General features: G+C 45.3%; 1 protein-coding gene across 1 annotated transcript in view; it reads left to right on the top strand.

Annotated features, from left to right (window-relative positions):
* The window catches only part of USH2A (usherin), a 3,586,186-nt gene that overhangs the window by 398,411 nt on the left and 3,167,141 nt on the right, over window positions 1–20,634 (top strand). The window contains exon 10 of the mRNA XM_069233891.1: window positions 12,078–12,273. Coding sequence (XP_069089992.1) covers window positions 12,078–12,273 — 196 coding nt within the window. The remainder of the gene's footprint in view (window positions 1–12,077; window positions 12,274–20,634) is intronic.

Consider the following 20,634-nt stretch of genomic DNA (forward strand, 5'->3'; position numbering starts at 1 on the left):
CATCGCCTGTGTACATGGCGATCAACGATATTACCCCCTTGCCACTATAAGGTTGAAGTGGAGAGACCGAACCGAGAGCCTACAGGTCGGGGTACTCTCAATATTAGATGAGGATATTATTCTAGGGACAGATTATGAGGGTTTTCCCTCTTTATTAGAGAAAGCCGGGCAGGAGCACCTTTTGAGGGACTGGTGGATGGAGGCACCCAGTGGGGTGGTTATGGAGGAGCACAAACCAGTACGGAAAACCCTCAGTAGGAGACAAAAAAGGGAGCAACGGCGTTCTTATGCCCAGAATAACCCCCCCAAGATGAACCTATAGTCACCGGGAAGGTTTGCACGGTCACAGGAGATTTCCGGCGGAGTCAGAATGAGGACCCCTCACTGAAACACACATGGCAACAGGCAGTATCCGGGGCAGTACAAGGGGTAGGTCCCAGTTTCCTGATACGTAATAATCTATTGTACCGGAAACCCACCACCACAAGGGGAAATGAACTACAATTAGTTGTGCCTAGAAGTCATCGCCAACAGGTGTTACAGTTAGCACATGGGGATAACGGGGAAGGACACTTGGGGAGGGAGAAAACTGAGGAAGCAGTGCTTAGACGGTTCTACTGGCCTGGGGTTTATGGAGAGATTTGCAAACATTGTGCCGAGTGTCTCAAATGCCAACTATACAACCCCTCCCCGCAAAGACCCGTTCCCCTCCAACCTCTTCCGGTTATCGATATTCCCTTTACCAGCTTTGGGATGGATATCATTGGTCCTCTCACCCCTTCTACTCGGGGTAGACAATATGTCTTAGTATTGGTTGTTTATGCCACACGGTATCCGGAAGCCATTGCCCTCCCTAGTATGCATACTAAAGGCATTTCACAGGCAATGATAGAGTTCTTTTCGAGGGTGGGCTTCCCGAAAGAAATATTGAATGACCAAGGGATTCCTTTCATGTCCAGACTGATGACTGAAGTGTGTCAATTGCTAGGTGTGAAACATATCCGTACCTCAGTATATCACCCCTAAACAGATGGGCTAGTGGAAAGATACAATAAGACCATTAAATCTCTTCTAAGAAAAAGCATATCTGAGGCGGGTAAGGATTGGGAAAAGAAACTCTCTTTGGTTCTATACGCTATCCGTACCCATGTACAGGCCTCTTTAGGTCATAGCCCCTTTGAGATGTTGTTTGGACGACAACCTCGTACATTGCTGGACATGTTAGCAGAACAGTGGGAGGACACTGAAGAAGAGATAAAAGACTTGTTACCATATACCCGCGATTTGAGAGAAAATCTTCATATGATATGGGAGGAAGCCCACACTGATTTACGTGAAGCTCAGAACAAGCAGAAGCAAATATATGACACCAGAAGCGCTGTTCGGACGTTAGCAGTAGGGGATAAAGCGCTGGTCTTACTCCCTAGCACTGAGAACAAATTATTGGCTCGATGGCAGGGTCCGTTTGACGTGATTGCCCAAATCAACCCCACCACTTATAGACTGGCCATACCCCAAAGCGGCGGAAGGGAACAGATATACCATATCAACCTTCTAAAACAATGGTTAGATCCCACCGGTGGGCAATCCATCCACTACATTAACTCCGATGTTAATGAAGACATCCCTTATCCTTTCCTCCCTAACCAAGAGTTGTCCCACCCGGCAAAACCGTGGATCAACCCCGCTCTTACCGGGTCGCATCTTAGCCAGTTAACCCACTTAGTAAACCTAAACCAAGACGTGTTTTCTAAATACCCGGGAAGAACCACCTTAATCCAGCATCCCATCTGACTCAAAGTAAATACAGTATCCCGACAGAGGCCATACCGCATCCCAGAAGCCAAACAGAAGATTATAGAAAAAGAAGTCCAAGCCATGTTAGCAGTTGGTATTATAGAACCATCAGCCAGTCCATGGTGCTCGCCCGTTGTATTGGTTCTCAAGCCAGACGGCAGTACCAGGTTTTGTGTAGACTATAGGGGGGTCAATAACGTAACCTACTTTGATGCCTATCCCATGTCTAGAATTGACGAGCTGGTTGAGAGATTGGGCCAAGCCAGATACCTATCCACGCTGGATCTCACAAAGGGTTATTGGCAAATACCCTTGAGAAGGGAGGATAAAGAAAAAACAGCATTTGCCACCCCTTCGGGCTTGTACCACTTCATCGTCCTGCCCTTTGGGCTCCACGGGGCCCCTGCCACCTTCCAGAGACTCATGGATGAGATCTTACGACCGTACCGGCAGTATGCTGCGGCCTATCTCGATGACATTGTTATATATAGCAAAACATGGGCAGAACATATGTCGCAACTAGATGCCATTTTACGGGCCCTGAGGAAAGCCCAGTTAACCGCCAATCCAGAGAAATGTTGACTGGGACAAACTAGTATTAAATACCTGGGATACATTGTAGGGGGTGGTAAGATTAGCCCCCAAGTAGAAAAGCTAGAAGCCATTTCCCAAATGACATTCCCAAAGAAGAAAAAAGATATCAGGGCTTTCTTGGGTTTAGTTGGTTATTATAGACGCTTTATTCCCCATTTCTCCACAATGGCAGAACACCTTTCTAACTTGGTACAGAAGTCGTGTCCCAATACCCTTGGTCCTCCTTCAGTATCTGAGTTACGTAGCTTTGACAGTCTAAAGACCGCTCTCACTTCTGAACCAGTGTTATGTTGCCCTGATTTCCGTAAACCCTTTGTGTTACTGACTGATGCCTCTGAGGTGGGCCTTGGGGCTGTACTGTCCCAACCGCAGGAGGATGGAACCCTACAATCCCTATTGTACATCAGCCGGAAACTTCTACCACGAGAAAGGCATTATCCGGCTATAGAGAAGGAATATTTGGCAATTAAATGGGCCATTGAATCTCTCAGGTACTATCTGTCTGGCAGGACCTTTACCCTGGTTACTGATCACGCTCCTCTCACCTGGCTCGCCCGCAATAAGGACACTAATTCCCGTGTTCTACGCTGGTTCCTATCCTTACAGCCTTTTTTGTTTCAGATTCAACATCTCCCAGGGACACAAATGGTAACTGCAGATTTTCTATCCCGGTATCCGGCCTCTGAGCCTCCTGACCGGCCGTTTTCTAGGGGGAGTGTATGTGACGGGCTGGATCCTGAGCTCCCGCACATGGCCCTGTCTTGTGCTGACTCTGCCTCTGGCGCTCTCGGCCTTGCAAGCCTCCCGTCCCGTGATTGGTGGGACGGTCGATGGTGGCGGTCCGCCGGGAGGTCAAAACTGCCACTAGCAGAACATGCAGTTGTCGGAGGTTCAGAGGAGGAAGACGAACTACCACAGGAGGAGGGAGACGGTGAAAACCAGACAGACGAGGGAGAAGGAGAGCGGTGTCAACCCATAACCCGTGGACAGCGAATCCAGTCTTCCACTCGAGAAGACGTCCGAAGATGCCTGACGAGATCAGCAGAGACAGGCAACCGGGAGGACGGAACGTTACAGCCCGCCACGCTTCTGGAGAAGCGTGGCAGTTCCAGGTGCGTGGGACCACGTCCCTGTGAGAAACGAGTGAGAGAGAATTGGAAGAGAGGATGGGGCAGGGAGTTGAAAGGAACGGCATGGCCACTGAGAGGGGGGAAGGGGGAAAACACCATCAAGCACCATAAAGCACCGTATTTAGCGTACTGCTCACCAAAGGCACAACGCACAAGATCGGTACAGGCACAAAACAAAGAAAAGAGGCAGAAAGCAATAGAACAAGTCAAAACAGAATAAAAGAGGACAGCGCCTAGAAAGAAATAAAAACAGAAAAGGGACAGATAACGAAACTCTGAGCGAGAGAAAGGAGAAAGACAGGAAGAGAGACAAAGTAAGAGTAAAACAAAGGAGACCTTGATCACTTACCGTATTTATTCTGTTCTCTCCACATGTGCTTCCCAGGGGAACCTGTGAGACAAGGATAACAGAGAGAAAGAGAAGAGTGAGGAACGAACCACGAGAGAAACAGCCATCCTGCCCACCGCCCACGAAGAAAAGCTTAAAACATACCTGTACTTTAACTCGCCAGTTGCCAAATTGAAACAATAAAACTCTTGTACATGGGACAAGCGAGTTCTGAGTAATCCCTCCACGCGACCCCGGTCACATTTAGCTTTGTGAATCAGGGCCAAAAAGTGCAAAGGAAGAAAAAATAAGCAAGAGGCAAATTGAATTAGAACTCAAAAGGAAAGAAGGAAAGTAAAACTCAAAGAAGGAAAGGAAGATGAAAAGAAGAAAGGAGAAGAAAGTAGTAATCAGGACAACAATTCCAGTGGACATCCTTAAAAGGGCCAGGATTTCTGCTTCTTTCACTCATGTAGGGTGATATGTTGCAAAGTTTGATAATTTTCTCTTTTACCTACTCCCTTGTGAGGGACTGTTAAACATCTGAAAATTATGCTCAATCGTCTTGCTGTTTATCACATTCAAATATGTACCTCCTATGTGCTTTATAGACAGAAAGCAATTCTTTTTTTGATAGTTTTTTCTACTGGCAAACCAATAGGGAGACTTTAATGTGATACAGTGTTTTTGCATGCAAAACACGTAAGCAACATTTGTGAATACCAGTGTTTACATACCTTGGACCACTAAAGTCATACATTTGCCAGTGCTTGACTGTGTATTTGCGATGTTCAGGAAATTTATGGGCATAATATCCGCAATACAGATTTCAACAATGAGTACATGTGCACATGGTAAGTGTTTCACAAGCTCTACCAGTGCATCACTCATTAAAGTTACCCCTACTTATTGGAAAACATTCATTTGTACCATATTTTTCCTGATTGGCAATATAGTTCTCAATGATTCTTGAAAAGGTTACCTGACTGTAGATCATGAGAAGTTTTTAACTGAAAAAGTTTCACACTGCAAAAAGGGTTAATAAAATACAATACCATAAGAGCTAGTGTCTGGAGAAATTTAATGCATAATATATAAACATAATCTATAGGTGATCACAGAGTGTGTAGCTTGTAAATCTGTTGACAATTGAAAAGTGAGAAATAAATATAAAAATGTTCTAAGGAGACATAAACTGTGTAGATGCAGAAGGCAATACACCCATAAATGTAATATGAAGTATGTAGGCATCTAAGATGTCAGTTAAAAATCCCTTGCAAATGCTTGGATTTTTACAAATCTATGAAGAATCTGGTTGCAGTAGTATAGACCAAATTAGAAATGGACAGGAAATTGAATTTAGTTGTAAAGGAGAAAGGGCAAAAACATTTTGTGGATAAAGAAATATTTTATACTTAAGAGCGTATTCTTGAGCGTATTATTGAGGTTGTGTCCTGGTATGGTCACTTCAGAGTACAAATCCTGATAAAGACAACAAAGACCTTTTCTTTATGCAGTGATTTTTTTAAATTGAGAATAGACAAACAACCGTCTAATTAAATAGTAAAAGGCAGAAAGAACAACTGATGAGAGAAAAACATTCTGACCTGGGAGAAAAGGATGTACAACTATAGACTATATAATTACTGGGTTAACTTGCTAAAAAAGGAGGCTAAACTTAAGAGGCTAAAAGTAAATCAAGTATATATTTGTATAAATGTTATTTAAGATAAAGAAATCCACAAGAAAATAAAGGAACATTAAGGTAATGTGCTAATTCAAAAGTGATACATTTCAAACAAAGAAGAAATCAGGTTTAGTACTAGGCAGTTCTGTTTTTAGCATTCAACCCTGACTACCAGAATAGCCTGCCATGTCAGGAATATTGGGGCATATTCACCAGCACTTTGCCTGGCTAGTTTATTTACTTATAGGTGAAGAGTTTAAAGTCAAGCAGCTTTTAGGCAGCTTCAATGTGTCAATGTAAGAGTTCCTTAGCAGTGTGAAAAGTTGAATATGTGTTAGTAAATCAAATTTTGCATCAGTCCCAGCAATTTCCGCTTTCCAAATATGTGCAGCTATGGGATGGTCTTTTTACATGAGTAAATTACCTTTGGGGAAGAGGCAAGCTCTAAAAGGTAATCACAGGGGAAAAAGTAGACATTAAATCTCAGTGAATATCCATGTGAGAAAGTACCTTTTTTTGCGTGGCCATCCCAGTTTTTGGAGGACTGATACTGCTGTTTTGTTTTTCACTCTGCGCATTTGGACACTTTTAATTAGACTCTAGTGCATGTGCACCGGCACCTAAAACATCTCAAAATTGGCTTACTCCAAATTGGCCTATATAACATTCCTATAAGGCCACAGAATATGGTGTCCCGGGTTACACCCATGACATAGAAAGTACTGTGCCATCCACTAGTGTAACAAGACAAACATGGCTACAGGCCCACTCCTGTAGGCTGCAGAAAAAGTGCTGCCTGACCTGTAAAAATAGCTCTTTATGACACAAGAAAACCTCTCTTTTAAATATGAATGAGCAACACATACGTAGGCTTTGTAGCCCACAAGGCGAGGTGCATGGTATGTAAAGGTAGGGCATATAGAAATTTAAAGTTAACATGTTCTTACAATGACTAACACCCTAAGGCTGTTTTCTCAGTAGGAAGGCCAGCTGGACTATAGAGAAACACTGGGAAGCAATGTTAATTATCAATTATTTTTTAATTTAACCATTCTTTATTGAGGTTTCAACAGGTTGCAGGAATAAACACCATGCCAATAGGTCAGTAATGAGACATCCCTGGCTAGACCGGTGTTTCTAGTTTCAAAGTCTGCAATTGCTCATCAGGATTTAAGTATGTTTACTAGACAGGATGTATCATGGGCACATTGTTAAAAATCACAAGCACAAACACATCCAAAGCAGACCTTCTACCTAGCCATTCTAGAGTTTAACTATGGTCAAATCTCCAAAATTTACCAGAAAAGGAATGGCAGGAGATGTACATGTAAATTAAAAGTGACGGAAATCTCTGGTCCATCAGGACTCCAGAAATAGATTAATTAAAAGTTTCCCAGGTGTGCCAGTACGTCAGACAGAAAACCCTTAAAGTGTATAGGTTGGTGCCAAAACCTAATCAACAAAGTCCATCCCCCCTGTCCACTGGAGGGGGGATGTGGCAACATAAAGCTACCCCACCTATGATCAGATTTGTCCTGTTGGTCATTTAGTCTATATACATCACTTGTTCATAAGTGGCAATTGTATACATTTTCTGCACCCATGATTGTATATCATGGCTGTGAGGGGCTCTCCAAAGTCAGAGTATGCAAAGTTTGGCAGCTGCAAGAGAGGTCGCAAACCATCAATCATCGATTGAGTGATCTCCAATGGTCCACTGTGCCATATGGAAGTGCAGCCATGTATTGCCAGATCTCCCCTCAGTAACGTGCTAACATTGGGCATCCCCAAGGAAGGTGCACAATGTCACTCCCTGGGAGAGCACATCTCCAGCAAGTTGGCCCCTGCATTAGCCCTGTGTCAGGTAGTCTTTTTGGGGTCCAGTGCCACCTGTGGAGGATCTTAAAGTAGCCAAGTTTGAGCCTGCCCAATCTTAATCACTCCTCATCAGTGTAGTCAGCCCAACCACTAGTCATTAAGGCAAGTTGATGTAGAGTTGGAAAATACCTTGTTGCTGAGTGTCGTGTAATGGTCCAATACCGTTCCTTTGAACATCCACCATTGAGAGGAATAAGACAAAGTCTAGGAGTCAATGTGGCCTTCAGTCAACAGGTTGGTTGTGCAAATGGGTTGGTGTAGGTAGTCTTTGTAAGTCCCAGATAAAGCTCCCTGTGAGTAGAAATTCTTCTGGGGCCCCTGCAAAGATGTTAACCCTGACATGGTGCTTTGTATGGTCAATTGTGCAAATGTTTTCCCCCATTAAATGTTTCCAGATTAGTTTCTGTCTCCATGCGGATCTCACGGTTCCCCTATAGGGGTGCTGTTTTACGGATAGTTGATTCCTCTAGGAGAATCGTAAGCACCCGTTTCCATGCATAGACAGTGGTCTGCACAATTGGGTTTCCAGTTAATTGTGGAAATATGTGGCCCATGTACAATGGGAAGAGGAGTCCTTTGTTTGCCCACTGTGTGCTCTTCAAAGAGACCCATCTGCTTGTGTCCAAGATGCTGTGCAAAATGCAGCGCAGAGGCTGGTGGGCAAGCCAATAATGTACACATGTGGGAGTCCTAGCTCCCTACTTTAGGCAGCTGGCTGCAGCTTATTAGTTTTAAGTTGTGGCTTGCTCCCCACCCATATGAACTGTTGTATCATAATTGTAAATTCTTTACAGCTGGTTACCAGCAGTCGTAAAGGCAGCATCGCAAAGGGATAATTAATATGAGACATGACATTCATGTTGAACACCTGTAGTCTGAGTAGAGGAATGTTTTAACATACTATTACCCTCTACACCTGTGTTCATGCAAATAGATATTGTCAAGTGCTCCAGTGCCAGGACAATTTCTAAAGGGGAGAGTGGGCATCCCTGTTTCATCCCCCTATCAATGTTAAATTCCATGGAGGTTTGTCAGCTGCAACCTACCACTGCTGTTGTGTGGGTGTATAACCACCAATTCAGTGTTATGTAATGATCTCCAAATCCATGCAGTATGTGGAATAGATAAGTTCACTGTACTCTGTTAAACGCTTTCTCTGCATCTAGGAAGAGTGCTACTTTTTAATCTGTCATCTTTCACAAACCAGAGAATCTGACCAAGTGTACTAAGATGGGATGTTGAGGATTGGTAAGGTATGAAACCGACTCAGTCCCTTTGGATCAGGGTGGAAAGATAGTGCTTAAGGCGGTTAGGCAGGACCTTCACAAGTATTTTTATGTCTGTGTTTAGAAGGGATATAGACCAGTAACTGGCACAGTCTATGGGGTCCTTTCCGAATTCCAGTGACAATGTGATTTCTGGCCATATTCATGTCTTGGTTCAACTATTTGTCTTGGCGAATCACCTTAAACAGTTTACATAGCAGGGGTGCATATAGATGCTTATTCAGTCAGTAGTATTCCACCAGAGATAGTCATCGAGCTCCGGCACTTTGTTATAAGGGACGCAAGTGATGACCTGTCAGATTTCGTCTACTGTTAAAGCCCCACTCTTCGTGCTGTTGCTGAAGGTGGAAAAGGACTTTCTCAGCTTGAGATGTGAGTAACTGGTTGAGATCCTGTTTTGCATATATGAGTTTGTGTAGCATGGTCAAGTCACGTATAGCATTAATCCTCTCTCCTAGCATCTGAACACAAGAATCTAGTTATGGTAAACGTTCCTTTGCTGTACTGGTGGAAATAGCCAAATCTCTCATGATTTCTTCCCACGCCCAGACTTTTCCTGCCTCCCACACCATTTGCGCTGACTCTACTCTGTGTTCATTGTCTTCTAAGTATGTGTGTAGCAAGGCAGTGAGTTTACACCTGTCCAAGGGCTGCCAGTAGTGGTACATGTTTAACTGCTGGCCTGAGGGAGGAGTGGTGTGCCCCAGGTCAATGGCATGTGAAATAGCACAGTGGTCCGATATCCCACTCTGTAAAATGGGAGTGTCAAGGACCCTGCCCAGAAAAAGTGCTGAGTTCAAGAAATAGTCCATGCGTGAGGTTATCCCATGAAGAATTGACATGAAGGTGTATTCTCTGTCTGTGGGATGCCACAAGCACCAGAAATCATGGAGGGAAAAGTCATCCAAAAGGTCGTAGACTAGGTTATGGTCTGGCATGCGGGGCATGGTGGTAGGTTGGGATTTATCTAAATGGAGATCGGGGTTACATTTCAGTCTCCTCCCAGTAGAATGTGTGTGTGGGTGCTGTAGTTGTATGCTACATAGGTCACAAAACATGTCATTCTTATGCAGAACAGGGCCGTAAATGAAGTTCACTAAAAGTGAATGTTCCTGCAGGGACCGTTTAACAGGCCCTTCCGGATGAGAATACAATAAGGTCTAGTAGGTGCTGGCAACTAAGAGTCAGGGTTAGGTTGCTTGGAGGCGTGATATTCCACCGCCACCCAGTCTTGTCGCAGTTTATGGTTCTTGTCATCTGAGACGTACATCTCTTGGATCAGCGTCACATCAGGGCGTAGTCTGTGTAGGTAGGTCAGTATTTTATTCCTTTAAAGGAAGTGGGCCATTCGAGAAACAATATTAAAGCATTTCATGGTAGTGGGTGGTCCTCCTCAGAGATAAACAGGAGGTAACTATGGTGAACAGGTGAGTGTAGAGGTGCATAGATGAAAGAGCTCAACACAGGGAACTAAAAGGGTTCCGATGCGCTCCACATTCACTGTAACTGTGTGGCAGGTAACTGTTCAGGAAGGACCGCCTGCAACCCCATGCCACAGTTGTGCATGTGATGGGTGGGTCTCGAAGCAGGCTGCTAACATCAAAAAGTGAAAGCAGAGTCCCCAAATAGAAGGAGGCGGAGGGGCCATGGGACATTTGGAAGCATGGTAATGGGAGAAAGCATAATTGCCCACAGAGCCATCCAGTATCATAGACGGGTGTATTATGCTGTTCCTATTATGGTAATAAGACTGCATGTTTATGGCAACAGCACCACTGACTGTGAGAGACTGAGTCAACTCCACACCACTTTGGAAGCTGTTGGCCTGACTCCTGGCTAGCCAGCAGTGCCTCACGCAACCTTGGAAAGGAGCAGGTTTATTTGTGGTAACTTAAACCTGATACTCAAAGAAGTCGCAGAAACACATCATACCCTTTTCACTAGGTTACTCAGTGACACACACATGGCAAGGCAGGACACAAGATGTATACTGTATTTCAATGCATTTATTGAAAGAATTGCATCCTACTATAAAAAGCATTAGTTGCTAAATATTTTTATTATACTCTATATATATATATATATATATATATATATATATATATATATATATATAGATAGATAGATAAAACATAGTACAGTAATCATTACAACCAGTGTAAAGAGAATAAACAACCCCACAATTTTGAATGATTCTAGAGAGCCTAGAGATTCCTGCCGAAACCCTATGCCTAGATCTGAGCAAATAGAGGTCATAACCCTTCTCCCTGTCACGATCTAAGGTAGTAAACCTGACTACATGCCTGAATAGGATGGCATGGGTCTGCCTGTTGTCTGGATGGCAATCACTTGGGAAGCTAAAGAGTCAGCGACAGAATCATCAAAGAAACTTTCACCCTATTAGTTAGCGAGGGGACAGGACATCAGCTCCAACTACAAGATAATGCCAGGTACAAAAAAAGCACCCCAAGACACCTCCTTCACAACACTCTGGACATGTGGAAGAATAGAAGAAGGACTGCACCTGCTGTTTGAGAAGTGAGGAAACTTGAAAGGCTAAACCTGTTCCTACTTGTATCCGGGATAAAGAAGACCTTTTCTTCCCTGAAGTGTCCACTTGACCAGTAGTAACCAGACCTGACCTGGACTCTCCTGGTGGTCTCTGCTTTAGTGATCCTTGACCACCCCTTAACTGCAATTCATGAAGTCCTGGGACCCTTGGTTGTGTCTAACTGGACTTCCCCTATCACCGCTGAAAACCTGGGACTTAAAACGTTTTTGGACTCCAAGACTCCCAGAAGGCCCGGACAAACCTGGCAAGTAGATCTGCTGAGTGTGCATTTTACACCTTCGGAGCAAAAGGATAACTACTACTGCAAAAGGCAGGAATAAAGATGCTCTGTGTGCATGGAAAGGTAGACACCCCATAATTGATAGGGGTTGGAGTTTCTGCATAGGGAAAAGTATTGGCCTGTGATGAAATTTAGAGAAAATAAGTGAAGTATATCACAAAAATCAGTTGCACTTGAGGTGAGAAGGGTTACGGTCAGGAAAGTAGAATCCTAGAAAACTATGAATGTTGTACATTTATGTGTGTTGCCAACTGTGAATGCCAAAAAATAGTGTGAATTCTTGAAAACATAGGCTTACGTGTACCCAGCTAGATGTATTATATTTGGCACGATGAGTGGTCACTGTAAGTCATCTCATTTGTATAGCAGTTTTTCTGACATCCTAAAATGGGTGAACATGATGAAATATGTGATCCAGTCCACTCCTATGGTTCTCTATTTGAATGAAGTATGTACTCTATGCTATATGCACATCTTAGTCAGTAACATAAAGCACAATATCATTTTTAATTTCTTTGTATTTAGTGTGATCGCTGCCTGCCACTGTTCAACAATAAGCCATTCCATCAAGGAGACCAGGTCCACACATACAACTGTAGACCCTGTGAGTGTTTTAACCACTCTGCAAGCTGTCATTACAACATTTCAGAGGATCCCTTTCCAAATGACCACTATCGAGGTGGTGGTGGAATCTGCAGCAACTGTCTTCACAACACTACAGGTAATCCTGAAAATACAGCAAAGTCTGCTGTATTGAATAGCTTTGTCAAGTGTTGAACATCTTTGTCAAGACTCTGATCTCGGCAGTTTAGCATTTGCTCATGAGTGAACGCCCTAGAATAGAACATGTTTGGTTTGAATCACCAAGCAAGGCTTTGCGATTATAGGAAACAGCCAATTGGTAAGAGCGTAGTTTGAGAGAAGTGGCAAATTGTTCAAAAGCCACAGATTATTAACTTTTGGGGCATTCACACACATCTGTTATCAGAACATCAAACAGAAACACAATTTGATTGATATAAGTTGTGCAAAGTTTAGAGTGAAGTGCAAAGAAATTGTAATATTCATATGTAATGTATAGGTAGAAGTGCCAAGTTTGAGAAAATATGTTTCACCAAACAGTTGCAAAATAATAAGTATTTTTTAACATTGCACAGTCTTCATAACCATATATTACACAATGTGCAGATTTCCAACATTACATCATGCAGAAATATTACAAATTGCTCAGGCCACCATTCCTCATGAATTCTGTGATACATGGAAACATTTTACATCTGAATTATGCAGACCTGCATGCCAGCTGACAACAAAGTAAACACTAAACAAATAAAGGAGGTATGGCTAGCAGCTTAACATGGTGGCTGTGATTTAGGCGTTCTCCTGACCATCTTAAAAAATCCTGCATAAACCTCTGCTGTGTTGATCTGAAACGATTCATAAAGATGACGTCTAACGCGCTGTTGAGAAGGAGGTGAATTGTAAGCCCCTTTTTGAATGAAAAGCAACCAAGAACTCAGGTGCAGAGCAGATGCACTGGCTGGCCTGACCTCACGGCTGCTGATGGGAGTGGCCATACTGCAGATGCAGAATCAGTGGCGGCTCCTCCGCAGTGATGGCGGGGCGTTGCCCCTCTGGCTGAGTGAGCTGATGAAAAATAAAATGATAGCGGGCTATTGTTTTATTTTTCACCACTTTTCATCTGCTGGCTCAGCCAGCAGTGTGTACAGGGAGGGTCGGGTCTGGGCCACAGGAGGGGGGCAGATGGGAGGAGGGAAGAGTGCACGTTTGAGGCCGGCCAAACACACAGGCACACTTAGGTTTCTTCAACCCAGCTGTATACACAGACGAGCTGGAAAAAAAGCACAGACCCCAGACTTGTGTCTGAGCGGCATTCCAAGCCACTCAGACCAGTCCTGATGCTGCTTTCATGCCATGTTTCACATGAAAGCAGTGCGAGGGTTGTTGGGGAGCCTGTGCTGGTGTCCCAGTGAATGCTGAGACACCAGACGAAGAGGAGCGATGGGCGAGGTAGCATGATGCGGAAGAAGGCGGTGACAACGAGGGGAACTGGTAAGTGGGTTTTCTTTTTTTCTGTTTTCCCCATCATCACCCCCACCCCCCTGCTTTACATATGCGGTGGCCACCGCTGTGCAGAATGCTGGCTTCATGACCGGATTGAAGGTCGCTGATTGAGTGTGCTGAGGATGAGATTCAGAGCGGCATAGTGGCGTTTGCCAAGAATATCCTGGAGCATCTCTGCACCCCACCTGTCACTTCACATTCTGAATACAACTGGGAGGACCCAATAAGTCTGTATTTGTATCTGGAAAGATGCGGCTGACTGCGGGGCTCCCTGCTTGCAAAACGGGCACCCTCGACTGCCTTGGCTGCACCACATCTGGGGAAGGGTGCATGACCACCGGCACTGGGCCTCTCCCTTGGGGCTGCTTGTTTGGGCTGGAAACAAATTAGCACACTGGACTGTGCAAATCAGGGAGACGGTGGCAAGATGGTGTCCGTGTAGACGGCTGTTGCCTCACCCCCTGGATGCCGTGTGGACGGACGCTGTGTTGCAGCGGGCGTGAACGGTGGAGACGGTGGTCGCACTGAAGCGCTGTGTACTTTGTTAGCTTGCCCGCCCCTTGCCTAGCGAGGTTGCCGGACCATGAGGCAGGCCTTGGGGGGGGGGGGTATGGATATGCGGAGATCTGGAGATGTGGATCTTTATATGCCCTAATCATTGGTGTGCAGGACGTGTATGGGGGAAGCTCTGGAGCGGTTTTGCACTGTGGCAATGTGTGGCGCAAGGGACATGGTGGCCCCACGGATGCACCAGTAAGGTTGCTAGATGGCAGAATGTTACTGCAGATTGCGCTTTGTATAAGGAGGCGCCCGAGGGGGCAAGGATTGGCTCTGTATGGGCATTGATTGGATTATTCCACCCTTAACCTCGTAGGGAGTGGAGCAAAGCGCTGGCACAAGATAATCAGAAGGATTGGGTGGCTTTTCGGAGCTTGGCCCTGGTTCTCGGAAGCGGAAATGGCACCAAAAAGTGCTCGGAATATTGGAGATAAAACAGAGGGGGCTCGTCAGAAGCGTGTGGCAAAGGATGGCAGTGATGGACACTTGGCAGGTAAGCGGCCTACTGGTGGGCCGACTAAATTAAGTAGCAAAGCTGCTGGCGGGACTGTTAAAGATGTTAAGGGTCTGCCTAGGGGGGGTTCAGTCTGAGAACAAAGCTAAGGATAGATCACAGCCCGTTATTACTAACTTTTTTACTAATGGAGTGTATGAGAATGACATCAGGAATCCTACGCTTCTCTCTAAGGATACAACAACATGTATGGGGGAGGATCTAGAGAAAATAAGATATAGAGAGGAGCTTTTACAAGCAAAAAGTGGGCCCACTGAGAGTAACCTGGATGCTGATAGATCACAAGCCTGTGGGTGGGGGGGTGAGCAAATAAACTTAAGGGCCTGAAGAGGCAGACTGTGCAGACTGAAGTTTCCACCAGGGCACCCACTAATGATAGTATGCAAGTGGAGAGGTATAAACAAGGTACTCAGGATAGTCAAGATGTCCATGACCCTGTTGATGAGCCCCCAGAATCCTGCATCAGAAAAGGGAAATAATTAAATGTAGCAGCCGACAATGCGGTGAAAGATTTGGAATTTGAAACTAGAACATTTGACAGGGGTGGAAAGTTTATAGACTGGACTAAGGATGGAGGAGACAAATTCTATTCAGTAACTGAAGACTCAGAAGCTGTTAGTAGTGGCTATAATCTGAACGAAGATGGAAGGGAGTATATCACTGGAGGCCGAGAGTTTATCTTCAGTGGCAGGCCCTACAGTGAAGCTACAGCGGCGTCACCCTAAGCGCATATTGTCGAGAACTGGCTCAACCGGTGGAGTAGATTCTCCAGGATGGAGTGCTGTGACGTTCAAATGGGATTACTCAGGAATAGGATTAACAAGTATGGAGAAAGAGTCTATGGGCTCTAAGGATGTCTTGCCTCCCAATGTAGGTGCGGGAGAAGGCAGTCTGATTGAAGCGATCAATAATCTGGTTAGCACAGATACTAAAATGCTGCAGCTGATATATGGTACTGTAAGGGAACTGCGAACTAAGACACGGGCAGAGAACCGCAGAGTCAGGATGGCTACCAAGCAGTTGCAGGCCACAGTGGGAAAAGTTGCCAAATCTTGCGTCGAAATTGAATAAAAGTTAAATACAATGGAGAATAGAACCTCTGTAGTTGAGGTAGAAGTGGAGGTTTTGAAAGAACAGATGGAAACTCAAGGAGGACAATTAACTGATATCATGTGGAAACTGGAAGATTACGAAAACCGGCAGAGAAGAAATAATTTGCGATTTTTGGGCGTAGAGGAAGGGTCGGAGGGAAATTACATCAGAGGATTTATGATTAAGCTCTTGCGGAATGCTGTTCCAGAGCTCACAAAATGGGATTGGGAGGCAGAAATTCAAGGAGTTCAGATTCCCATTGATTAGGCAAATGAGAGAGTGTAATTCCGGGCTCAAACACCCCAGAGCCATTTTGATATTTTTAGGTAATTATTTGTTAAGGCAAGCTATTTTTGAAAAAGCCCGCCCGGATGCTCCACGGTTTGCCGATAATATTACTTTCTTCACTCGACAGGATTATTGCCATGTTACTGTGGAGCGAAGATGGAGGTTGCGACAGCTGATTAAGCCTTTTCAGGACAGGGGAGGGGAGGCTTTTTTGTTGGCTCCAGCACGGCTGAATACTGTGATCAATGGGAAAATCAAAACATTTACATCTGAGATTCAAGCAAAAGAGTACTTGATGGAACTGAAAATACAGAACTCGCAGGAAACTGATCAGAGGCTAAAAGAATCTTAAACTGCAATGAGGGTGGGGGTGAACACATGTAGTGGAAGCACAGCTGTCCTGCGGGGGGGGTTCTGGCCGACAATAGGGGATGCCATCATTCAGACCAGCAGTGGTCTGATAGCATAATTGGTAGGGGCTTTGGGGGAGGAGGAGAGGGTGGATGTGGGTTGGTGAGGGGGGTGGATGGGGGGAGGAGTCGAATGGGGGATAGGGGAGGGAGGGTGCGAAGGGGGAATGGAAGGAGGTATAAAGAAAAAAGGAAAAGAAAAGGGAGACTGGAAACTCAAGGCTACATGGGTGAAAGGAGAGGAAAAGAGTTCAAAGGTTAAAAAACGGAGGAGTAAGCTTCAAAAAGGGTGGAAGTACGATATCTGGTGTATAAAGATGACAGAAATGGTAAAATGTGCACAAATGTGTATGCCAAAAGGTAAAAAGGAGATTGAAGGGATAAATGGCTAGATTGCGAATTGCATCCATTAATGTGTGCGGGTTAAATAACCCCAGGAAGAGGCAATAAATTGCTGAAGAACTGAAAGCATTACAAGCAGACATATATTGCCTGCAGGAGACGCATATAGAATATAGTAACAGGTCAATTTTAGGTTCTTTAGGTATGAAAGTAGTAATCTGTACTGAACAGAATGACCAAAGGGGTAGCGATATTAGATGGTAGTAGTAAATTTAAGTTTACAAGGCAGACCGCAGACAAAAATGGTAGATGAGAGGCATTAGAGTGTCAGCATAGTAAAGGATGCTTTACCCTTTGTTCCATCTATGGTGCTGTGGTGGATGACCCAGCTCTGTTTAATTTTCTGTCAGTAGAATTAGCGGAGTGGCCTCCTCCTTATATTTTATGTGGAGATTTTAACTTTAACGGCTCTTGGGATGGGTTAATAGATCTTGCAAATACCACCCCCAATAGGTGTCATGGCCGCAAACCACGAGTGTATAAAGCTCTCTCCAGCTTGCAAAAGGAATTAGGGTTGGTGGATGCTTGGGTAAAACTTTGTGAACCTGATCCTGATTATACGTATTACTCTGCCTCCACGCGAAGCTGGCCCGATTAGATTTTTTTTTTAACTTCCCCTGAATTATTAATAGGGGCAGGAATGGAAATATACCCACGGTTTATTGCAGATCATAACGCATTAATATTGGAAGTAAATATGGAAGGCGTTAAAAATAATAAAAGAAGGTGGACCTTTCAGAGAGGGCCCCTTAATGATCCAGAATAATATCATCATATGAATATTTGGATAAAGGAATTTCTGGAAATTAGTAGGGGGACTGCTCCGGTGGAGATTGTTTGGGACACCTTAAAGGCAGGGATACAAGGGGAAACCCTGAGTTTTAGCCTTAGAAGACAGAAGTCTACCCAAGCCCTGGTTAAAGAGACTTATTCAAAGCTCAGAGAGGCAGAAAGTTATTTAATCTCGGTCATGGGGGGAGAGATACAAATACTTCTGCTATAACTAAGGCAGCAATCAATGAGATCTCAGCAAAAAAGTGGCGGAAAAATACCTTTCAAAGCGCTCCGAAAGCTATGAATATATCGAGAAGACTGGCCGCCTGTTGGCGGTACGGGCACATCATAAGGTGTTTGCTGGGGCTATCAGGGAAATTAAAGATCAACAGGGACAGATCATAGCAGACCCTGAAGCATTAGGGAGGTCTTCTGCAGGTACTATGCCGAGCTTCATAAACCTGCTCCTTCCATAGATGAGCAAGCAATGCACAGGTTTTTAAGTACTATAAAGCTCAGTAAGCTCTCAGAAAAGGAACAGGGGTCATGAAATTAGTATGGGTGAAGTGGAAGAGGCAATTCAGGGTCTGCCCACGGGAAAAGCCGTCGGTCCTGATGCAATCCCCTTAGAATTGTATAAATCCTTTAGAGCTCTACTGCTGCCTGTGATGCTGGAGTTGGTAATTCAGGTGCAAAAAGGCAGTAAAGCTCCCCCCTCCTGGGCCTCGGCATGTTGACGCAGATTCGGATATTCTGTGTGTTCTTCTTTGGCACAGCAATGAGGGGGACACACCCATGGAGTTGGTCCTTCCACGGGCTCGATGCGGTGATTTTGAGCCACTTGCTTGATTGCTTCGTGGATGTGAAGGGTGATTTGTGTGTCCTTCACAGTCCAAGCCCTTTGAGGATCGCAGGGTGTTCTCACCGGATGTTGTGACGCCCAGCCATGTGATACGTCATGGCTAGGAGGCTCATCACTTGCGCCGTGACATTGCTGAGCAGACATGGTGCTGGAACTTCTCCCGTAGGACATGTACCTCCTCTCTCACAGATGTGTCATTATACGTGAGCGTCGCAGTGAATTTCCCCATGTTTACTGTGGGGCGTTTTGCACCCCATCTAAAAACATCAACAGTGGAAGGCAACAGCGGAGGCTTGTGTTTCATTTTTCCTACTCCGACTCGTACATGATGTTGCAGGGGCTGCACTGTCAAGTACAAAGCATGTTGTGTGACTCCCGACATGCAGATCTACAGTTGCTGTCTTCTTTACTTTCCGTTTCTCAACTAGTTGAACATGTTCTTGGGCTGGGGTATCTGTCAAGAGATATAGACATTCATAGGCTTCCCATGCATTGGCGGCATTTGAGTCAGTGGAGGAATTGCAAATGCATGCTTCCATGTGTCGCGCGTGACGACTCAAGGTCATTCTTGGCTGGGCAGGTCGTCCCATCTCTATCTTGAAGTGTCCCCCCATGCAGTCGCTTGCAAATCTGTTATTGTGGTTGCATTTCCAGTATGTGTGTCCCATGGCCGGACAGACGCCAACGTGCAGGTATTCCAGGCTGCAGCAATAGCAAGGCCTTTCTTGTTTTTCCTTCAGGGGTAGTGGCGGTTTGTCATGTCTGCTGTGGCTGCCGGCCATGTGGTGTGCCTGTTCCATCATTCGTACTCTCCAATTTTCCATCTGTATGGCATGCAATGTGCCTCGGCTTCTGACCTTGCCATGGTCAGTATTTTGTCTAGATCATATGTTTCTTTTAGTATTTCCATGTGGAATCCAGTCAAGTGGTATCCTTCGATGATGCACAGCCTGATGGCTGCCTCATTGTGGAATTTGTCAAATTTACAGTAGGTGACTAGTTTGCGCAGTTGAGTCGCAAAGTCGTCAAGTGATTCATATGCTCATTTACATGCCGTGTTGAACTTGTAGCATTTGAAGTCGACTTTTCACTTGGGTTCGAAACTGTCTGTGTCAGGCATTTTATTAGGCCTTTGTATCTAGTGATTGACTCAGGTGGGAACGTTACGAGTAGGGCTTCAATTTCATCCCCTACCAAATTTAGAAACAGGTCCCTCGCCTGTTCATCTGTGTGATTTTTGCAGGTAGCATTTCTCACAGCAAGCACCCTGTAGACGGGTCTCCTCGACCGCGTCTACTAGCTCCCGAAGCTGGCGCCAACCACACATCTCTTCAGTTCGACGGCCGCGTTCCCATGACGACATGAGAACGCTAACAGACGCGTCGGACCCGGACTTCCGGGTTCGGCGGAGAAAAGAGACAACGGACTCCCGACAAGAGAAGGAGTTCCGGAAGTCAGAGGGAGAGCGAACGGAGGAGAAGACGCTGAACACGGAGTGGAAGACGCTGGGTCCAGGAGGAGCGCCGAACGCCGAAAACACGGATTCCCCACAGGAAGGGAGAACCGAGAGACGCGAAGTGAAATCCCTAAAGAACCCAGAACCCAACGCCAGCGAGCCCAGCCACGGCCCTGGAGGGTCGTGGCTCAGCAAGGTATGGTCCTTTATAGGACTCCGCACCCCTCACTTATATAAAAGGGAGCAAGGAAAGGAAACCGGGGACGAGGGGAGGGGAGGGCTGGGGTTGGGGACAGGGGAAAGGGCACGGGGTTTGCACCGAGAGCACAGTTGGTCAGGACCGAGAAAGAGAGTGATAATACCTGCCAATAGCACATGTGACCCACACCCTCACAACTGGACACTTCCCTTCTACCCTCCAACCCAGAGTACTTTTCCCTCCTTGCATGCCAATAACAACAGAACCCCTTTTGAAAAACCCCACAACCGACTTACTTTTTTTCTACCCTATGTTTTTCCCTTCCGGTATCCTCGGGAGACAAGAAGAGCTGACGTCCATCCAACCTTAAGGAAAGAGAGGAGAAGAGACAGTTAATATCGGACAAGGAAGACTCAACCAGATCTACAGTTACCAGAGTCCG

This window comes from Pleurodeles waltl, chromosome 5 (assembly GCF_031143425.1).
Source record: "Pleurodeles waltl isolate 20211129_DDA chromosome 5, aPleWal1.hap1.20221129, whole genome shotgun sequence".
Classification (NCBI taxonomy): domain Eukaryota; kingdom Metazoa; phylum Chordata; class Amphibia; order Caudata; family Salamandridae; genus Pleurodeles; species Pleurodeles waltl.